The following is a 21,603-nucleotide window of genomic DNA, read 5'->3' on the forward strand; positions in this document are numbered from 1 at the left end:
TTTCACAGACCTGACGCCCTGAGCCCTCCTGTCTCAGGATTCCTCCCGAGTCTAGACCTCTAAGCACTTGTCGGGAAGGACCAGGCATGTGGGTTTCCTGTCCTCTTTTTCCGTGTACAAGGGTGTCTTTCTCTCAACCAGGAAGGGTGTGTGTTGTTCTAGATTGTTGGTCTCCGCCGCCACCACCCCCCCACCCCGCCCCCTCCGCCCACCTCTGGGAAGATTTTCTGTTTCCCTCTTGGAACTCAGACACCTCCGTCATTAGGACCCAGCCCCTCTTCTTTCCCCTCCTCCACCCAATTCTGCCCCTAGCCCATATGACACCTTAGCAAAAATTAGATGCCATCCCCACTCCCCCTCCAGGCTTACCCAGCCCCACCAGGACACATGTGGGGGCGGGGAGATGGCTGGATTTTACATCCGCCCGTGCCTTGGCTGTGTGGGTTTGTGCAGTGAACAATTTGCACAACCGCACATGGCTGTCCTATCTTCTCTGTTCGTAAGACCCAGTCTTTGGGGAACCAGGGCCTCTCCTCAGGAGCTAGGTCTTCTCTAAGATCCTCTTCTGTTACACGCAGCCAGTCTATTTCACCAACTGCGAACCCAGTCTCTCCCTAGGACTAGGGCTTTCTCTGCCTAGGCCCCACCCAAATGCATTCCCCCCCCCCCCCCCCGCCCCGAGATCGAGTCTCTTCTTTCCAGGATTCTGATGCTTTCCTTCTCTTCAACCCCTGCAGCTATCCCACTCATCCAGATTTATTAAACATGATTTATTCCTTTGGGAGAGGGGATGGGGTGAAACTGACAAACCAATAAATATTGCACAGGCCACTGGTGGAAGAAAGATCCAGACCGAGGTAGTTTCTGCAGAAAGGGTGAGGGACCTGGGCAGGGAAGGCACCTGAGGTTGTTGGGGGCCTGAGTGGAAATGAGTCTTGGAGTGAGGATGGTCTCTGATTGCTCCTGACCCACGGTTTTCTGCCTGACATAAGGCTCCCAACCCCTTTAGCCTGGACCAGCTGATCAGCGGTTGACCAGGTAGTCTGCCTGAGGAGCAGCGGCAATTGATAGAAAGATCGAGTTTCCTTTAGAAATTGATTGGTTGCTTCTGTGCGGCGACAACTGGCAGCCTAAGGTTGATAAGTGCCCAGCAGCTGTCATCGGCAGTTGGCCAGAGAGCTGGGTTAACCGGCTCCCATTGGTTGCGGACGGGGGTCCGCCTTGGTGAACGTGTTGGGCATTTTGCCCGGAGTGGGCTAAAAAGACAGTGATCTATGGCCTCGGGAGGGCACAGTTTAACCCCTGTGCCTAGTGGTTTGTTAACACTGAACAGCTGTGATTGGCTGACACTCCTCCTCAGCCAAGCCATGTTTGGATGTTTACGGTGAGGGTGGGACTAAGGTATGGCCTAGAAGCCGAGCCAAAAAGCTTTGATTGGCTGTCCAGGGAGTTGCCTAGCAACTGTAGGCTGTCTCAATTGCTAGCTTTGTTTAAGAATAGACTGTAACGGAAGTGATTGCCTGTGGGTGAGTGGAAGTTAAGAGAGGGGCGAAGCATAGTAGCTTTGATTGACAGCTTATCGTGGAGGAGGCGGGGCTTAGTGCCTCCCCAGGTGGCTGAGCGAGGCTAGGCTGGGCTGAGGTTTCGCTCAGGGCTTGTTACTGCTGGGTGCGGGCTGGGGGGTCTCGGGAATGACTGTGGGCAACGGGTCCAGTTTGGGGATGCCCGGGGGTGGGAACATCCCGATGCTGGGGGTCAGGGCTTGCAGGTGGGCCAGGGCCCGAGTTCCATTGAAGGCCACGTCACAGCCTGACTGGGCCAGGAGCCAGTGCTCTACCTCCGACTGGAGCCACTGGGAGGTCTCTGCAGGCAGAGAAGTAGGCGTTGTGAGGAGGTGACTGGGACCTGGAAGGACCGGGAAGGGACAGCAGGGAGGGCACAGGGCAAGGAACATGAGGGGTCTGGGTCTGGGAGAAGCCTAGGCGTTCGGTTGAGGCTAGCAAGTAAGTGGGACAAGGCCTGGGAGGGTCCAGTTCTGTGGCTCTCATATATGGACAAGTCAGGGAGGTTCCTGTTGGAAAGGAGACAACCTGAGGCACACATCGGGAGGGAACAAGAGTCTCTTTTGGAAGGAGCGCTAGGGAGGTTGGGAGCAAAGGAGGGCGTGCCACACCAGGAGTCTGATGATCCAAGACCCTTACTCAGGATAAGGTCAGAACAGGGAGGTCACCCCAGGGAGGGACCAGGTCCATCAAGATCGGAAGCTGGGTTCAGGGGAGGCGGTGGGGGTCCCATCTGCTGAGGGCCAAGGTCACCCCGGAAATTGGCCAGATTCACCAGTGGGAGCTGGGAGTGCTGGGCCTGCAGTGTGTGGGGGGGGTGTCTCGATGGAGTCTGTTCCAGGTGGGGCCACGTCACCACTGGGCTGCGATGGTGTGGGGGCAGAGCCTCAAAGGGCAGGGGGCGTGGCGGGGGCGGTGCTCAGGGCAGGGCCACCCACCACAGCGTGCGGGGTCGAGTCCTACCTTCCTGCTGGCCGCGCGCACCGGGGGGCAGCCGGGCCAGGAAGCTGTGCGCCAGCAGAGCTTCCTTGGCATGTTCGTCCTGCGCGCGCAGGGCCAAGGCGCTGAGCAGCTCCGAGTTGTTGGAAGTGCTGCGATAGTAGAGCATGTGCGCCAGCTCCAGAGCCTGCACGCTGCGCCGCTGTCCGAACATCTGCAGGTGGGGACAGCGCCGCGGGCTCAGCCGGGCGACGCGGAAGGGCGGGGGCAGGGGGCCACGCTCCCACCCATAGACACTCCGCCCCCAGTCACTCAACCCTGGGATGGTCCTTCCCACGGGCTCCCGGGCTCTCCCCAGGCTTCCTGGGTTCAGGTGCCCAGGACCGGAGCCCGGGTATTTGTATTTCTAACACACACACACACACACACATACACGCGCGCGCGCGCTCATGCACACGCACACGCTCACACACACACACACGCTCTCGCCCCAGAGACTCCGACGCCGACAGCTTTCAGCAACCGCCTCCCTGGTTTGCCTATCTGAGCCACGTATTAATAGATTTGTTCAAGGATTTCTGGACGATTTGAGCTTTTAGCCTTGGAACTTTCTGTGACGATGATCTTTTTTTTTTTTTTTTTTTGTAAGTCCTTATCTTTTAGATACCTACTAAAGTATTTCCAGACGGTATGTATAGGATTTGCTTCAAAATAACCCAGCGGTGGGAGAGCAGGGGGTCTTTAGCTGAAACCCAGATTGACTGTGGATAATTATAGACAACGGAGGCTGGCGGCGCGGGAGCTCATCATGCTGTTCTATTCCCGCATTTGCTTGAACTTTGCCATAATAAAAAGAAGGTTTCAAAGGTTAAATTGTCAAGAGAAGTGTTAACAGAAAACAAACACTTCAAGCCTCTTTGAGGGAAGGAGAATGGAGGGAGGGGCAAGTCTGGGGCCCAGCTGTCTATTAATGGGGGGCCCCCTTCCCCACCCTTTGCCCCCTCCTCCGCTGGACCCCTTTTCCCATCCTTGGTGTCCCTAAGGAGGGAAAGGAGAGACCACCGGTGCCCTCGGGGGCTCACACTAAAAACCTCCACTCCGATTGCTCCCTTCATCCACAAAATGAGTTCAAGCCTGATGGGTCCTGTAGCCGGCAGGCCTGGGGGCAGTCCCAACTCTGCCCCCTACCAGCTCTGAGCCCTCGGCTAAGACCTAAGTCCTCCGGCGGCACTATCAGTGAAATGAGGTAGATGACAGGAAAAGGCCTGGAAATCAACATGAGGTTTATGAGACACTTGGCACTGTGCCAGGCCCATAACAGGCATTTGGACATTAGCTACCACGGAATATTCGACTGAACCCCAGGCTGGGTGCCTTCTTTAAAAGGCACGTGCTGGGGCGCCTGGGTGGCTCAGTCGTTAAGCGTCTGCCTTCGGCTCAGGTCATGATCCCGGGGTCCTGGGATCGAGCCCCACATCCGGCTCCCTGCTCCACAGGAAGCCTGCTTCTCCCTCTCCCACTCCCCCTGCTTGTGTTCCCTCTCTCGCTGTCTCTCTGTCAAATAAATAAATAAAATCTTAAAAAAAAAAAAAAAGGCACGTACTGTCTGCCCAACTTACACCGGGACATGAGGTGAAACGCCTCTGAAGTCAGCAGAGCCGTGGAAATCGCTCAAATGACCTGCCCAGGACTGATGACACGGTTGTGTGCGACTGTGCTCTCCCTTGGTACAGGCCCCGCACAGTCAGTGTCTGTCCCTGCATTGGAACCAATCGCCATCTCGTCGGTGCGAGGCGAGATGTGGGAACTGTGTGTGTTAGGGACCGTCTGGGATGGAACACACCTTGGGTTTTCTGTCTGTTTCTGCCAAGCTTATGCCACTGAATTCTCAGATATTGAGTGGGCTGGTCATGCTCGATGGCACGCGGAGGAGGCCAGGCCTCCCTCCCTGGAGAGGACACAACAGCTGGGTGTTCCCTTTAACACTCACCGTGGCCCCTCACCCCACCTCCCAGCCTACCAGGTCCCCCTCTCTTGTGCTCCAGATCTGGGGTGGCCTCGCCATCTGCCCAGTCCCAGGCCAGACCCCTGGCAGCATCCTCGCTCCCACCTCAGCAGTCTGTCGGTCCCTAGCCCTGTCCTCCTGCCCTCTCTGGGCCCTGTCCCCTCCTCTGCAACCTGCCCGGTGCATGGCCTCCTCCCGCCTGCACCTGCCCCTTCTGGTCTGTCCCCGCACAGCCCCAGAGCTGACCCTGCTCCTCCCTCACTCACAGCCCTGCCATGGCTCCCCAGTGCCCTCAGAGAGTCCATGCTCCCTGGCCTGACGCCAAGGCCCTGCATGGCTTGGCCCCTGAAGATTTCTCCCGCTCACCTGCTCCTCCTCTCTGAATGCAGCTGTGTTGATGAGCCAGTTTACCCTGAACATTACCCTGAGCTGCCCTCTCTCTCTCTCGGGCCTCTAGGCCTCAGAACAAGCCAAGTCACCCCTGGTCTGTTCTTAGAAAACACTCACTGCCTCGTCCTCAAGGTTTGGAGTGGACATAGTGTCCCACAGATGAGCAACTGGGTCGTCAGGCTCCTGCAGTGGCCACTGCGACCTCCGTTAGGCACGCGACAGTCTGTCCGCGTGCGCCACACCTCTCCCTGCACGGCAGGACCGGCCCTGAAGCATCCCCGGGATGCTTGCTTCCCAACCACACCAGGCCTGCTCCGTGCTGGGCCAGGGTATGACGGCAGCCCACAGGGGCACCATCCAGGCCTGAGAAGGCTGGGAAGGTTTCCTGGAGCCTCTGAGCTGAGGGTGAGGGGTGAGCCGGGGATGGCCAGCCCAACAGGGGCGAAAGGACATCTCGGTCAGAGGGAACAGCAGCTGCAAAGGGGAGAGGAGTGAAGGGAAGCAGCAGAGTGGGGAGCAGGAAGGGGTGACAGCAGTATGTTTTGGTGGAGCTGAAGCATAAGACTATGTTGAAGGAGGCTGGGGCAACAGGGTTTCTGAGGCCAGGCTGTGAGCAAGGAGCAAGGCCAGCTCTGAGGCCCCTGGGGATGGGCTGGAGGGCTGGGATGAGACCGACTGGGGAGGCTGGGAAGACCTGGGCTAGGGCCAGTGCAGAGGGAACGAGATGGCACAGAAGCGGGGCAGGAAGGACAGTCTGGGGATTGATAGACTGGGGGGCAGGGCAAGGGCCATCTCCAGGGGTCTAGCCAGTGACTTGGGGGGACAGGGCCCTCTACAGATGGAGAACCACAACAAGGAGCAGGTGTGGGGAGCCACTGCTGGAGGGGAGTGCAACAGGCCCACCAGGGGGCTGTTCCGGAGTTGGCCAGCTCCAGGCTGAGCATGGAGCACCGGATCTAAGAGATGACAGACAGCTGCCTGTGCAAACCACAGAAATGGATGAGCTCTTTTGGGGGGAAGAAAGAGGGATGTGCATACTGCAGCAAAATCAGCTCCCAGGTATCTGATCTGAGACCAGTCCTTAGAAGGGGATTTGGGGAAGAAGGATCCTGAGCTCAGTGGGATGCGGTGCATAAGTGTGGGAAGGGCTTGGGCACATCCAGGGAGCAGGCAGGGCCAGGGGTTTGGACTCTGGGAGAGGAGCCTGCACCAGAGACGGATATCTGGGAGAGACTGACACACAGGAGGGGACAAGAGTGTGCAGGGAGGGGCAGCTGGAGGGAGGCTCAGAGGGCCCACATTTAAGGATTGGAGCTTAGCCCGGAGCATGGGAAAACATTTAATGGGGATGCACTAAATTAACTAGGGACCTGGGTTTTAACCTGGCCCCTAGAGAGCCCGAGAGGCTCCACAGCCCCCTGGGGCCTCAGGCAGGTGGGACGGATGGTCCACCCAGGACTGGGACTCTGGGTGCCCCCGCCCAGAGCAGTGGACACCCCTCACCAGCCTCCCTGCCACTGGTCTCACAGCTTCCCCCTCCCCCCTCAGTGGTGGCCGCACTCCCTGTATGTGACACTCTGCCATGGCAACTGCCTGCTGCCCTGTGGATAAAGCCCCTATTCTGGCATTCAAGTCCCCTGCCACCCTCTGGGGCCTGGCTTCTCCACCCTGTACCCCGGACTCCAGCCCTGTGAGAGCCCCCAAGCTGTGCTCCCTCAGCCCCTTTCCCACCGGGTTCAATCCTCCCCCTTTCAAAGCTTCCCTTAAATCCCGCCTGACCCCTAGTCCTCCACAGGAGTGGCTATCCCCACCCCCAGCCCTTCACCCCCTCTCAGCCAGCCCAGCGTGGCTATTATCTGTGCAATTTATTACCAGTCCTCCTAAGACCCCGCTGGGATGGCTGTAAACGGCTTGAAAACCAATGAACCAGCGAGTGAATGATCAAGTACAACGGACGGACGTCACAAACCAGTCCACACTCCTGGGGCCAGGGTCAGCCCTGGGGCGAATCGGTAAAAGGCAGCCCCTCTGGGCTGACTCAACCTCCACTCGGCACACATGGCACAAGTTCGCTTCCAGCCCTCACCCGTCCCCTCAGCCTCGAATCCTTGGACGGTGAACAACCTGCGCAACTGTATGAGGCAGCCGTGCGTTCACATGTAGCAGAATCAGGAAGGGAGGGTGTTAAAAATACAGTTTCCTTGGCCCCAGTCCCAGAGTTTCCAATTCAGTCCATTTGGGCTGGAGCTCAGGAGGCCGCATTTATAAAACAGCTTCTCTGGCGATAATGACAGCCCATCAGGAAGAGAAAGCCCAGAGTCAGAGAACAACAGCCTCCTTAGTAATAATAATAGTAACAGTAATGGCTAACTCTCATATGGTACGTTTTGTACGATATGTCAGGCTCTGTTCATGCATTCGATCCCCACAACAACCCTATGAATCAGGTTCTTGTCATCCCCACTCTCCAGATGTGGGAACATAAGCACAGAGAGGTTAAGCAGCCTGTTCAAGGTCCCACAGCGAGGGGACGGAAGAGCTAGATTCAAAACCAGGCAGTCCGGTTCTAAAACAACTTGCCCACATCACTAAAATGCCTCTAAAACAGGCACCCAGTGATGGGCTGTGAACACGCATGGAGCGCCTACTGTCTACCAGGCCCTGTGCCCACTGTTTTTCATGGCATCCTGCCTGTGATCCTCAGGACACCCCTACAAGGCAGGTCTCGCTCCTGTCTCCGTTTTCCAGGTGAGGAAACCGAAGCGCCGAGAGATTAAGAAAGCTGCCCAAGGTTGCATTGAGGACATAAGGTAGAGAAGGGAGGGGAGGAGGGAGGGAAAGTGGGAATGACAAGGTAAAGGAGGGAAGGGCAGCACAAGGCAGGAACAATGCATGAAAGAAGCAAAAATACAGGGTGGCCTGAGCTTCCGGCTGAACACCCAGAAGCAGGGACCCCCAAGCACGCTGGGGGCAGTCCACTCACCTTGGAGGCCCGGAGGCCCATGAACATAGCAAACAGGAGCAACAGCAGGGAGGTGGCCATCTTGAGGTCTGACAGCACCACCATGCCCACGTTGACGAAGAACACCATGCCCGAGACGAAAAGCGTGAAATTGAGCAGGGCGCGCTGCGTGGTGGACGTGCGCACCTTCAGCTCGGGCAGCAGCTGCTCCAGGCCCTCCAGTGGCGTGTCCTTGAAGCTCTTCAGCACCAGGTGTCCCCGCTTGGTTCGGGCTGCCAGGACCACCCGCTTAAAGTACCTCCTGCCAGACAGAGGGGGGCAGGGCGGTGAGGACCGTTCCCGGGGAGCCCCCTCCAGCCCTGGGGACACTCTCTCTCTACCTCTGGAGTCACACACTCACTGTAAAGGCTACTTAACGGGGGCGGGAGGAAACTCAGGAAGAAGCCCAGTTGGGGCACCTGGGTGGCTCAGTTGGTTAAGCCACTGCCTTCGGCTCAGGTCATGATCCTGGAGTCCCAGGATTGAGTCCCGCATTGGACTCCCTGCTCAGCAGGGAATCTGCTTCTCCCTCTGACCCTCCTCCCTCTCATGCTCTCTCTCTCTCAATAAATAAATAAAAATATTTAAAAAAAAAAAAAAGGAAAGAAAGAAGCCCAGTGTCCAGCAACAGGGCGTCAGTTAAATAACGCAATCCCCTGTCATGGGGCGCATAGATGTGGCTTCTGGCTTTAGGCACTTGCTGAATGGGAGCGGAATACCAATCTTTTCGTGAGCTGTTTTTCAAACTCAAATTCTACTTCTCATTTCGAGTGTCTGCGAGGTGCCAGGGAGTGCTATTAAGCTCTGGAGAGGCAGCAAAATGAGTCAGTCACTGCCTTTGTGGAGCTTACAGTCCAGCGTGAGAGACAGATAATTAAACACACAGTCTGCAAGTATAAATATCTCCTTGGAATAGATTCCTGGAAGTGGACTTACTGAGGGGTATATAGGGATATGAGGGCTTTTTGTTCTGTTTGGTTTTGGTTTTGGGTTGGTTTTTTTTTTTTTTTGCCTTTGGGTTTTTTATTTTGGTTCGGATTTTTTGGATTCATGACCATATTTGATTAACTGATTTCCAGAAAGACTGGGTAATTTACAGGCCCAAGAGATCTGGCTCTCCTGACCCTGCTCTGTATTAGAGTAGCCTCTGTTAAAAATATAATGTTCACCAGAATTCTGGCTGTGCCATTTTTTCAGAATGTGGCCTTCCCTTTCTGAGCCTCAGCTGTCCTCGTTTGGAAAATGTGGACGTGTCCCGACCCTTCCTTTTCCCCTGGGCGCTGTAGTTCTTATTTTCCCTTGGGAAGAAGGCAGCATTTGGATGATCTCCCCACGCCTTTCTTGACTTCCCCCCTAGGTCCCGACACCCGAATCCAGACACTGACCTGTCAGTCCCCTCTCGACTCTAACCTTGCTCCCTCTCGCTGCAGCTGGGGAACAAGGGCCGCCTCACCTCTCTGCGGGGGACGACTTGATGAAGAAGCCACGTTTGGAGCCCACGCTGGACTTAAGGGGCATCTGCCCGACTCGCTGGCCCAGGGCCCAGAACTGCATGTAGATATACTTATCCAAATTTATTGTCACCTGACAAGGGGAACAAAGGAAGCAGAGGCAGCTGAGCATGGGCTAGGGTGAGAACATAGGCTACTAGAATTAGATGTCCCTCCCCTCAGTGATTTCCACCCCTCTCCCAGGCTTATCATCACCCAGGATGGGTCTAGACAGGATGGCCATGTACAGCTGCTCATGTTGTATACTGCACAAGGGCATACTATCTAAGATGGCACCATTTACCTCATAGTCATTTTTATTACCACATTTCCGAGAATCTACGATGTCACTGATTTTAAGATACTCTATTATTTTTTAATTGAATAAATATGACATGTAGCACACTGTAAGCTTAAGGTACACAACATGTTACTTTGATACACTTATATATCATAATATGATTGTCAATTGGATATTCCATTATTTTATGAAGCAACTAAAAAAGAATTGTATTGTCAGTTAAAACTATGCCACACCACTTATAAGTCATATCCCAATTTCAGACAATAAAATATGACTTCGGAAAAAAACTATATCTTAAAAATCACTATAAGATGGGGGACTTTGAAAGATTTTAGTATTTTAATTTTAATTTTATTGACTTTAAGAATGAGCGTTTTGTGTTATTTATTATTACAGTTTTCTGGCAAATGGTGATAAAGACTCTAGTCCTAGGAAGATCCGTATATTATGATACTTTTCCAACAGATGGCAGTGCAGGGACTGGGAAAGAGGTGCCTCATTCTAATTCACCAAAAACACTAACGTGGGCTCATGCCCTGTGTTCAGGACAACTCCCAGCAGCCTCTGCCTCCCAAAGGCTCCATCCCTGCCTCAAAGCCTCCTGGGAGTTCCGGTTCTCCCCTGGAAGACAGGCACCTGGACCTCATCCTGAGGGTGATGGACAACCAGAGCGTAGGCCAGAGTGTCCTCTGAGAGCGGGGAGAAGTTGGCCTGGGCCAGCAGGGGCTCCAGAGCCCGAAGCACCTCCTGCTCATTGGACAGACGCTGGGGGTCCGTAAGCGAAGGCTGGTCGAGGGTCTCCCTGTCGGGGTTGATGGGGTCATACAAGGCCTGAGAAGAGAGTCAGAGAGAAGAAAAATGGTCTAGGGCACAGCATGAGGATTGTCACCGGCCCACCCTTTAGGTGACGGGGTGCCCCAGGGCTTGTGTTGGGCCCTCTCCCCTTCTCTCTCACCTTAAGTAGCCTCTTTTTTCCCATGCCTTTAAACAACACCACTCTGTGAATCTCTGTGTATCTCTGGGCAACTTCACATCTCTAGCCCAGACCCGTCCTCCAGGTTCCAGATCTGATACCCAGTTCCGAGGCATAGTATCTGTCCCCAGTAACGGAGGGGAAGGTGGACACGGGGATGCACAGAGATAATACGTTTCCCAGCCTCTCTGGAGGCTAGGTGTGGCCAGAAGACACATTTCATCCATAGAACGTGAGCAGAAAGTCTGCAGAAGGTCCAATTTCCCCCTTGCTTCTTGCTCCCCTGCATCTCCACTCTTTTCCTTCCTCTGCCAGCTGAAAACACTGCTTTGCCCCCGGCTTAGTTTTGACCACACAGAGATGGAGACAGTGTTCTAAGGAATGCCACAGCAACACGATGAAAAGACCCTGGGTCCTAGAATAACCTCATGCGGAACTCTGGCCCACTTACCACTGGACCGTTAAGTGGGAGAGAAACAATCTTCCACTTCCTTTAAACCATTGGGTCGTCGGGTCTGCTTGTTACAGCAGCTAAGGCTTTATACTGACTAACGCAAACTCTCCAGCTGACATTTCTCTTGGGATGTCGGTCACCTCAAATGCAGCAAGTCAAACCACAGGTCACATCCTCCCGCCCCCATCTTCCGGTAAATTTTGGGTTTCTCCTCCCAGACCTCTTCCCCCGACAACCTCTCATATTCAATGATCTCTTCGACACCTCCCATTGGAAACGGGATCTCACATCTAACACGGCCCGAGGAGAATGCCTCATTTCTTCTTCCTTCCCTCTCAGCCAGCCTTCTCCCTAAAGGAAACAGCACCACCTGATTCATCAGATGCTCTGATCAGAAATCTCCGAGGCATCCTTGATCGCTTCCTTCTCTTCGCACCCCCTCTCCAATCCTTTAGCAAGTTCACTGGCTAGACCTTTGAGTCGCCCTTGAATCCATCCCCGCCCCACCCCCGTCTCCACGGCCACCTTCTCCTCCGACCTCAACAACTGCATCGGGCTTCTGTTCTCCTTGCTTCTTCTCTTGCCACTTCCAAACCGCTCTCCACGAAACTGCCGCAAAGAGCTTATTTAGACTAGAAACAGATCCCGCACCCTCTGCCCCCTCCCCCCACCCCCGGGGTGGCTCCCCGCTGCAATTGGCATAAATACCAGAAGTGGTCCACCACCTCCAAGGTCCCCACAAACTGGCCTCTGCTCTGCCTGGCTCATCTTAGGCACCCACCACTCCCCCGCCCCCTTGCCCACAAAAAAAAAAAAAAAAATGTTGACTCAGTGAATGAATGAGGGAGGGAGTTTCTGGGTGCCTAGCCTCTTTGCTGGTTTCGGGATGACATGTGACTTGTCCCAGACTATACAGCGAGCCTCATGGGGGGATCACTAGTTCAGAAGACACGCCATGAACAAGCCCGACCCTCTGTGTCTCTCAGGACAGGAGGCCCTAAGGAACAACTTGTCTAGGCCAGGTGCAATTTTGAATTAGTGGAAGGAAAGAGGTACTCCAAGTGGGAAGAACGCCCTTGGCAGAAGTTTGGAGGTGGGAAGGCCCAGGGCCGTGGACACCATGGAGCAGGGAGACAGGACAGCCAGGACAGCCGAGCCTCAGCAGATCCCCTTCTGAACCAACTCCCAGGGCTAGGGGTGTGCTGCCCAAGGACAGGACTCCAGCCCAACACTGGGGCCTGTGCCAGAAGCCCTTCAGGTCCCACAGGCCAAGTTCTCGGACTCACAGAGTGACCTTGAGAAATTCCACTGCCAGGACTGAGCCGCAGTTTGGAGGGGAGGGAAGCTCAGAGCCAGAGGAGAGAGAAATCTGCATTCATCAGGCATCTGCTGCGAGCCAAATTCTCTTCTGGGCACCTCCCATCCACCTCCACCCAGGGCTCCAGGCCAGAAACCTGGATGTCACAGGTGACCCCTGGATGTCACAGGTGACCCCTGCTGCTCCCTTCCCCCACACAATGAACCCTGCTGATTCTATCCCCAAACGGATCGCCACTTTGCCCCCGTCCACACCCCCATCTCCTCCTCCTGCCTGGATGAGTCCAACAGCCTTTGCAATGGTCTCCCTAAATCCCCTCGCCCCACCCCCAACAATCTGCTTTCTACACAGCAGCCAAGATTCTATCAAACCATAACAACAACAGTAATAAATGATAGTGCACATTTATATGGCGCTTACTACGCAGCAGGGACTGTTTGAAGCAGGTTGTTCTCACAAGGTGACAATGGTACTATTGTTATCCTCATTTACAGAAGTGGGAACTAAGGCACAGAGAGGTTAAGTAACGGCCTAAGGTCACACAGCCAGGAAATGGTATATCAGGAATTATACATCTAACCATGTCGATCTCCTGCTAAAATCATTCCAAGGCTCCTACTGCCCTCAGGAAATAGGATCATTCTGCGTCCTACAAGGCCTCTGAGGACCTAACACCACAATCCCCCTTGGTGGCTCTGTAGACCAGCCACACTGATTTACGTTCCTCCAGGCACAGGGACACTGCACATGCTGTTAAGAGAGTCTCCTTGCCCCCTCCCTGTCCCCTACTGAAGTCCTATTCTTCTACAATATTCCAGCTCCCTTATCGCTCTCAAAAAGTCTTCCTCTGCTCCTTAGGCTGAGCAGAGCCGCCTTGTGAGGTTAGGCAGATTGTATACTGCACAAACGTGCCAGATCTAATAAATACCATTTTAGATGCTGTAGACGTATACATTTATCCTGTTACCCTTTCAGATGGAAATAAAGAATGTAGAGCAGCACCATCCAACAGAACTGCCTACAATGATAGAAACATCTAGATCTGCACCATCCAAGTGCTTACCACTGGTCACAGGTGGCTACTGAGCACTTGAAATGGGGTGAATACGATGGAAGAGTGGAATTTCTAAATTTTATTTAATTTCAGTGCTCTCAAATTTAAACAGCCACATGTGGACAGCAGCTACCATGTTATGCAGCACCAGGCAAGGGAAAGGGGCACGTTTTACCAGTTTGCACACGGACTTCGGTGCAGAAACCAAGGTCACCTTTGTTATCTGCTGGTACGAACTGTGCCCGGTTAGTTCACTGTCTGAACTTATCTGCTCATCGGGGGAGAGTGTCTGACTCACAGCTGTCCCCACCACCCAAGCTCAGCTCCCTGAGGGCAAGGTACATGCTTGAATTTGCTGCTGATGTTCCTGAGCTCCAGACTTACACGCCAAGAGCCCACTCAATGCCTGCCCGCAGATGTCCAACGGGCCTCTTGACACCTCCAGGCGGGCATCTGACAGGCTTCCTCTCAAACCCACTACCTCCCAAACTGGGGCTCTGAGACTCCTCCCCAGACTCCTCCCCTGCTTCTCCCACCACCTCACCCAGCTCAGAAGAGGCCAAGTCCATCCAGCTCCTCTATTTCTCACACATTGAATCCATGGGCAAATTCTGATGGCCCCACATTCAAAATAGATCCAGAATCTGCCCACTTCTCACCACCACCCCCGCCCACCCCCCTCTTACCCCAGGTCTGAGCTACCCTCACCCCCCTGGACTGTTGCAGGGCCTGGGCACTGGTCTCTCTGCTCCCATCCTCCAGCCCCAACCCAGTCTGTTCCCCAGGCAGCTGCCAGGGCACCTGTTGTCATTGAAGTCAGCTCCCATCCCTCTGCTCAGAGCCCTCTGGTGGTTTCCACCTCACTCAGAGTCAAAGCAAAGTCCTCACTGGGTCCCCATGAGGTTCTGCAGGATCTGGGTCCCAGCCCCATCTCTGCCCTCATTTCTAGCCCTCTTCCCATTGCTCACTCAGCCTCTTTGCTGTTCCTCCTACACACCATGCACACTCCTGCCACAGGGCCTTTGCACTTACTATTCCCGAAGATCTCCTCATGGCTCACTCTTGCCTCCTTCTGGTCTCGGCTCAAATGTCACCCCCTCGGTGAGGCCTTCCCTGACTATTCTACCTAAAAATTGCAAAACATTCCTGCTTTCTTATTCTTCTTAATTAGCGTTACCAGATTTAGCCAAAAAAAAAAAAAAAAATTAAATGCAGTACACCAAGTTAGATTTGATTTCTGGATCAACAACTAACAATTTTTCAGTTTAAGTACGTCCCATGCAATATTTGAGGACCGTATCACATAGGATATAATTATACTACAAAAAAAAGTTATTCATAGCTTATCTGAAATTCAAATTTAACTGGGTGTAGAGGGTTGCACAGTATCCTCTAAAAATTCGTGTTTCCTCGGAACCTCAGAATATGACCTCCTTTGGAAATAGGGTCTTTGCAGGTCTAATTAGGTAAGAATCCCAGGATGAGATCATCCTGGATTAGGGTGGGCCCTAAATCCAATGAGAGTGTCCTTTCTAAGAGACAGAAAAGGACACACAGAGTCACAGAGAAGAAGGTGACCTGAAGACGGGAGACAGAGATTGGACTATTGTGTCTATAAGCCGAGGAAGGCCAAGGAGAGCAACCACCATCGGCTAGGGGAGGGGCATGGGATGGTCCCCCCACAGAGCCTCCGGGAAAAACCAACCCTACCCACACTTTGATTTTGGACTTCAGGCCTCCTGAACTCTGCAGGAACAAACTTCTGTTGTTGTAAGCCCCCCAGGTTATGGTAATTTGTTACGGCAGGAGTCAGAAATGAATCAACTGGGTGTCCTGTTCCTTCTCTAGGCAACATTACCCTCAGTACTTAGCATCTCTTCACACATTTTACTTCTTTACCTTCTTTTCTTTTTTTTTTTTTTTTTAAGTAAACTCTCTCCCCGTTGTGGGGCTTGAACTCATGACCCTGAGATCAAAAGTTGCATGCTCTACTGGCTGAGCCAGCCAGGCGCCCCTGCTTCTTTACCTTCTTGAAAGTCTGTCTCCCCCACTAGAACGTGATCCCACGAGGCAGAGACACATATCTGTCAGCCTCACCACTATGTCCCAGGACCTGGGACCACTGGAGGACACAGTAGGTGCTCAATAAATACCTACTGAGGGGTGCCTGGGTGGCTCAGTCGGTTGCACGTCAGACTCTTGGTTTCCTCTTGGGTCATGATCTCGGGGGTAGTGGGATCGAGCCCCACGTCGGGCTCTGCGCTGAGCATAGAGCCTGCTTGGGATTCTCTCTGCCTCTGCCCCTCCCCCCGCTCGCTTTCTCGCTCTCAAATAAATAAATAAATAAATAATAAATAAATAAATAAACAAACCTTTAAAATACGTACATACATACCCACTGAATGAATTCAATGATGAATAAGGGAAAGGAGGTGCAGAGAGACGTCACCTGTCAAGGTCACTGGCGCAGCTAGTAAACAACGCAGCCAGCTCTTCACCTGCTCCAGGCGGCTTCCTCGAGGGACCTAGGTCGTCAGCAAAGCGTCCTCCCTGGTGTCTCACCTCCCTCTGCTTCCACCCTTCCTTTCCCCTCCTAGTGTCTCAGTTTAAAATCTCCTGCCTCGGTGGGAATATGTGTCTTCACTGTATACGTTTTCTGTGTTTCTATATTTTTAAATGTTTATAAAATAAAATGATTTTCTAAATAACTTTTCTTTTTTTTTTTTAAAGATTTTATTTATTTGACAGAGAGAGACACAGCGAGAGGGAACACAAACAGGGGGAGTGGGAGAGGGAGAAGCAGGCTTCCCACGGAGCAGGGAGCCCGATGCAGGGCTTGATCCCAGGACCCTGGGATCATGACCTGAGCCAAAGGCAGACGCTTAATGACTGAGCCACCCAGGCACCCCCTAAATAACTTTTCTTTTTTTTTTTTAATTTATTTTATTTATTTATTTTTATTTTTTTTAATTAAATAACTTTTCTTAAAAACCCTGCCTCTCGTGTACCCCAGGCTCGGGCTCGGAGGCAGTCGGACCTGGCTGCAAATCCTGGCTCGGCCGGGCCCTCCCAGAGCCTCAGCGTCTCCCTCTGCAAACTGGGCTAAGGGCAGCCGCCCCCTCGATGCCACAGTAAAGGAGTCAATGAACCTGACCCAGAGTGCCCGCTCGGTGGCAAGGGGCTGTTGTCGCTGCTATTCAAAGAGGGGACATGCCAGAGGGCAGTGGCAATGTACAGTAAAGGGTCAACTCAGCAGGCCTGGGTTGTCCAAACCCTGCACATTCCAAAGGACCAGCCCTTGCCTTGGCTCCTGGGATAATTTCTAAGCCCTTGGAAATGTTCTGCCTGCTAAGAGTGTCTGGGTTTCCCTGTCACCTGGGGTCATAGCAGCTAGTCTATGCTAACGATGTGATGTATGGTGGGCCCTTGGGCCACGAAGTAGCAGTCTGACCCCTGGAGGGCCTGGTGACTGAGTAGCTAAGGTCAGCCACCCAAGTGTTGGCTGAGTCTCAATAACCATCCTGGACACCAGTTGGGGCACCTGGCTGGCTCAGTCGATGGAGCATGTGATTCTCAACCTCGGGGTTGTGAGTTCGAGCCTCACGTTGGGTGCAGAGATTACTTAAAAATAAAATCTTGGGCACCTGGGTGGCTCAGTTGGTTAAGCGACTGCCTTCGGCTCAGGTCATGATCCCGGAGTCCTGGGATCGAGTCCTACATCGGGCTCCGGGCTCAGCGGGGAGCCTGCTTCTCCCTCTGACCTTCTCCCCTCTCATGCTGTTTCTCTCTCTCTCTCTCTCGCTCTCTAATAAATAAATAAATAAATAAAATCTTAAAAAAAAAAAAATCCTGGACACCAGGGCTCAGGTGAATTTCCCTGGTGGGCAATACTCCATACATGTTGTCACGCCTTATTGGCGGGAGAACTACATGTCATCTTTCAAGACTCCTCTGAGAGAGCCAACAGGAAGATGGCCTGGCCTCTCCTGGACCCCGTTCCATGGCCTTTTTCCTTAGCTGATTTTGTTCGCTATCCTTTTGTTGTAATAAACTATTACTGTAAGCATAACAGCTTTTCTGAGCTCTGTGAGTCACGTAGAGAAAATCACTGAGGCCGAGCTCTGTCTCAGGGACACAGCCAGGATCCTGGGAGGGGAAGGGGGAGGACACGGAGAATATGGCTTGCCAACATCACCCTTCCCTGGGGTTCTACTTCTCTCTCTGGCTGCTCCTTGGCTGTCCCCCTCACCCATTCCAGTTCCCCTTCCTGATCTCAAGGCTGGCACGTCCCAGGGCTCAGCTAATCCCCCTGATGTTCTCGTCTAGTACCATCTAAATGCTCCCAGGGGATGTTTCTCAGCCCAGACCCCTCCGTGACCTCTGGAGCCCACATTCGGGTCCATCTCTCCACCTGCCTGTCTAATAGGCATCTCAGATTCCTAAGTGCAAAATGGACCTCGAGTCTTCCTCAGAGATCTGCCTCCCGCCCCCGCCCTGTCTTCTGCATCTCGGTAAATGGCAGCTCCATTCTTCCGGAGGAGCAGGCCCAAACTGCTGGAGGCACCCCCTGACTTCTTCTTTTCCCTCACTGCCCGCCCGCCTCATACAGCCAAATGCTGATGCTTTCCAACCATTACCAGCGTCTGACCACTTTCCCCCACTTCCACCACTATTACCCTTGCTGGGGCTGCCATTATCCCTCACCTGGACAAACATAATTGACTCTGAATAGATCTCCCTGCCTCTGACGGTCTGTTCCAGAAGGAGCCTGTTAACACCTAAATCAGCACATGTCCCTCCTCTGCTCAGAGCCCTCCCTTGGCTCCCAGCTCACCTAAAGTCAAAGCAAAGTCCTTACCACTGCCCACAGGGCCAGGCAACAGTTTACCCCCAACCCCTCTCTGCCTTCATCTCCTGCCCGCTCTCCCTCGCTCACTGCCCTCCAGGCATAGTGCTCCCTTCCCTGTTCTTCCAACTCTCTGTACCTCAGGGCCTTTGCATTTGCTTTTCCCTCTGCCTAGAATGTGCCCCCCCCGCCACCCGCCTGCCACCAGATATCTATAAGCCTCTCTCCCTGTCTTCACCCAGGTCTTAACTCACCTGTCACCTCCTCAGAGAAGCCTTCCTTGACCACCCTGTCTAAAACAGGCCCTCATGTCATCCTTCTCGATCCTGCTACTCTGCTTCATTGTTCTTCACAGCACTTACCGTTCTGGGTCATCCCATTTTTTATTCATTCATTCATTCATTCATTCATTCATTCATTCATTGTCTCCCCAACCAGAATGTCAGCTCCATGAGGACGTGGCTTCATTTGTCCTGCTCACTGCTGCATCCCCCATGCTTAGAGCAGGGCCAGGTTCCAAGGAGGGGCTCAGAGGATTTTTACTTAATGAATGGATAAGCAAACAGGCACACCAAGGAAGGCGCCAGGTCCTCACCTGTAGCCGGGCCAGGATGTGGTGGTAGTGGAACAAGGTGCAGAAGTCCACGTGGGCCGCAAACTCCTCCAAAGCTGCCTTCTCCGCAGGACTGGAGTGGAATTCCTGTTACCTCAGGAAGCAAAACTTCTCTTTAGGTTTCTTTCCCCTTCCTCACAGGGAGGATTTCTTTCTCTGGCAGTCCATACAATCTGGGCTTTTTAAGATTTTCTTTTGCTTGGGGCGGGGGGCAGCCAATCTTACTGACCAAGAAACTGAGCCAGCCCAGTGTAGCAGAAAACAGACAGTGGAAAGAGCTAGAAGGTCAAGTTACTGCTTTGACACTCACTCGCTGACATTCACACAATGCTTATTGTGTACCAGCTGCTGCTCACTGGGCTATCATCCTCCAGAGGCTGTACAGAGATAGTTGGAATTATAACCCCCATTTTTCAGAAGGGGAAACTGAGGCTCAGGGGAAGTCACTTGCTGAGGGCCACAATGTTTGTATAAAAAGAAGCTGAGACTCCGATCCAGGCCTGCCTGACTCCAGAACACACATATTTAACAGCTTCTTTATGCTTCCTACCTCAGTGCCCTAGATGAGTGTCTTCACCTCTCTGAGCCTGTTCCCTTATCAGCAACAGAGGATCACACCCTCTTTCTCAGAGAGCGATGGATGGTAAGAATGTGAAGCAATTCTGTGTCCACATACATACACGTGTATTTGTGTGTGTTTATATCTACGTGTGTGCTTGTGGATAAAATCTAGCATAAGCCTTAGTACATACAGAGGTGTTCAATAAATAATTTTTAAATGAATGAATGATAATCCTCAATAATGACAAGTAGGATGATGAGAGTGGGGTAAGAGCTTAGCTCTGGGGGCGCCTGGGTGGCTCAGATGGTTAAGCGTCTGCCTTCAGCTCAGGGCATGATCTCAGGGTCCTGGGATCGAGCCCCATATCAGGCTCCTGGCTCAGCGAGGAGTCTGCTTCTCCCTCTCCCTCCGTCTCTCTCCTCTGCTCATATTCCCTCTCTCTCTCTCTCTGTCACATGAATTAAAAAAAAAAAAAATTAAAAAAAAAAAAGAGCTTAGCTCTGGAGCTGGACTCTCAGTGGAGCAGATGCCTAATGCCTCAGGAGAGACCACAGTCCCTGCCCTGCTCTGGAGTCAGACCACTTTGGTTCTAACCTGGGCCACAACGACATAGCCTTGACTAAGTCACTTTCGCTCCTCTCCTGTTTCAGTCACCTCATTTGTAAAAGAGGGACCATGGTAGTCTCTCTCTTACTGGGTTGTTCTGATGATTCAACAAGACGTGGAAAATGCCCAGCACTGTGCCATACAGTAAAGAGCTCAAACACTGTGATGATTATGATTACAGCGTCGCTAGTATAATAAGTATTATTAGGTAGTAGTAATAGTAATGATGAGGATGATTATTATACCCATTTTGCAGAGGGAAAAACCATGCCCCGGAGAGGGCTTGTTCAAGCCCCCAGCACAAGCTGGAGTCCGGAATTGCTGCTACATCAGCATCTCACAGGTCTGTCCCTGCATTCCAACGCCACGCCCACCTGGGAGTAGAAAGGGGACGGGAACTACAACTCCCAGGAGGCGCCAGGACATCCCTCTATGGCACGTAGGGTTGGGCCGCCGCGATGCCTGCCGGGAGTCGCAGTCCCCAGGCTCTCGGACCCGGGGCGGGCGGTACCTGTGTCAGGAGGCGGAGCAGCTGCTCCTTGGAGAACGGGATGAACCGCTCGCGGTACTGCTGGGCCCAGTCGCGGGGCTCCGTGGGGTTCCACATCTTGCGGTACTCCCCCATCTTGGCCGCCAGCGACGACAGGGCCCGGGGGGGCCCGAGGAGCGTGGGCAACAGGGACCATACTCGGACCCTGGATCCCCAGACCCCCCGGGTCACATGCAGCATGGCCAGACCCTTTCCCTGGAGCCTGAACGAGGGAAATGGACAGGGGTCAAAGGTCAACTAGAGGAAACGCACCCTCTCCACCTCCAGGGGCCGTCCCTACCCCAGGCAGGGCGCAGAGTCCATCTGCCCGTCTTGCAGCGCGTCTTGCCTGTGCCCTCCCACACTGCTCATGTGGCCCGCGCCCCAGGCAGGGGTCAGAAGTCTTGAGTCCCGGGGCGTTTTTCGGGCCCAAAGACCCTGTAGTGGCATAACGGGTTTCTGCGGGGTCTAGGCAGCAGGTGGATCTTAGGAGCATAGGAGATGCTCGGAAAGGCTACATAGGGGTGCAGGGCGGCCCTCCCCCGGCCATGCAATCCCCCGCCTTCTCCCTCACCTTAGCCAACGCTCGACTGTCATTGAGCCTCCTGCGCATGTGTAGGAAGGCGTCCTGGGTTCCCAAGGTTCGGCTTCAGACTGCAGTAAAACGCATGCGCAAAGCCTGGGTCATCGAAAGCTGTCCATCTTTCCCTACCGCCCTGTCTCAATTGCGTGTGCGCAATCTGCCAGCCTTTCTTCTCTCTCGCCTTGAGTGCAGCGCATGCGCTGCGGAAGTGTCTCCTTGTCTGCGCGCTTCAAAGGGAAGGGGGCGGAGCGGGCGCGAGACTCCGGGGAGGACTGGGGCGGGGCAGGGCTCCCGCGCGCGGCCAGCCAACGGCGGGCGGCCCAACGTCCGCTGAGGCCACGCCCCCGCTCGTGTCAGCTCCCGAGTAGGCGGGA

The 21,603-nt window shown here is 53.6% G+C and overlaps 1 protein-coding gene across 2 annotated transcripts; it reads right to left on the minus strand.

The window, feature by feature from the left end:
- Positions 1-623: 623 nt before the first annotated feature.
- Positions 624-21,427, minus strand: TMEM143 (transmembrane protein 143). 2 transcript variants are annotated; one of them, XM_045891857.3, is made up of 8 exons: positions 21,221-21,418; positions 20,629-20,869; positions 18,932-19,036; positions 10,328-10,522; positions 9,351-9,481; positions 7,880-8,159; positions 2,526-2,715; positions 624-1,863 (listed from the first exon to the last, which is right to left on the minus strand). In XM_045891857.3, the coding sequence occupies exons 1-8, from the start codon at positions 21,241-21,243 to the stop codon at positions 1,649-1,651; spliced, it is 1,380 nt and encodes a 459-aa protein (XP_045747813.1). In that variant the 5' UTR covers positions 21,244-21,418; the 3' UTR covers positions 624-1,648. The 2 variants fall into 2 exon arrangements, with proteins under 2 accessions (XP_045747813.1, XP_064437640.1); XM_064581570.1 differs by lacking the exon at positions 20,629-20,869 and having other exon boundaries at positions 21,221-21,427.
- Positions 21,428-21,603: the final 176 nt, after the last annotated feature.

Source organism: Mirounga angustirostris, unplaced genomic scaffold (genome assembly GCF_029215605.1).
Source record: "Mirounga angustirostris isolate CCGP_5_RB_7025 unplaced genomic scaffold, mMirAng1.0.hap1 SCAF_16, whole genome shotgun sequence".
Taxonomy (NCBI): Eukaryota; Metazoa; Chordata; class Mammalia; order Carnivora; family Phocidae; genus Mirounga; species Mirounga angustirostris.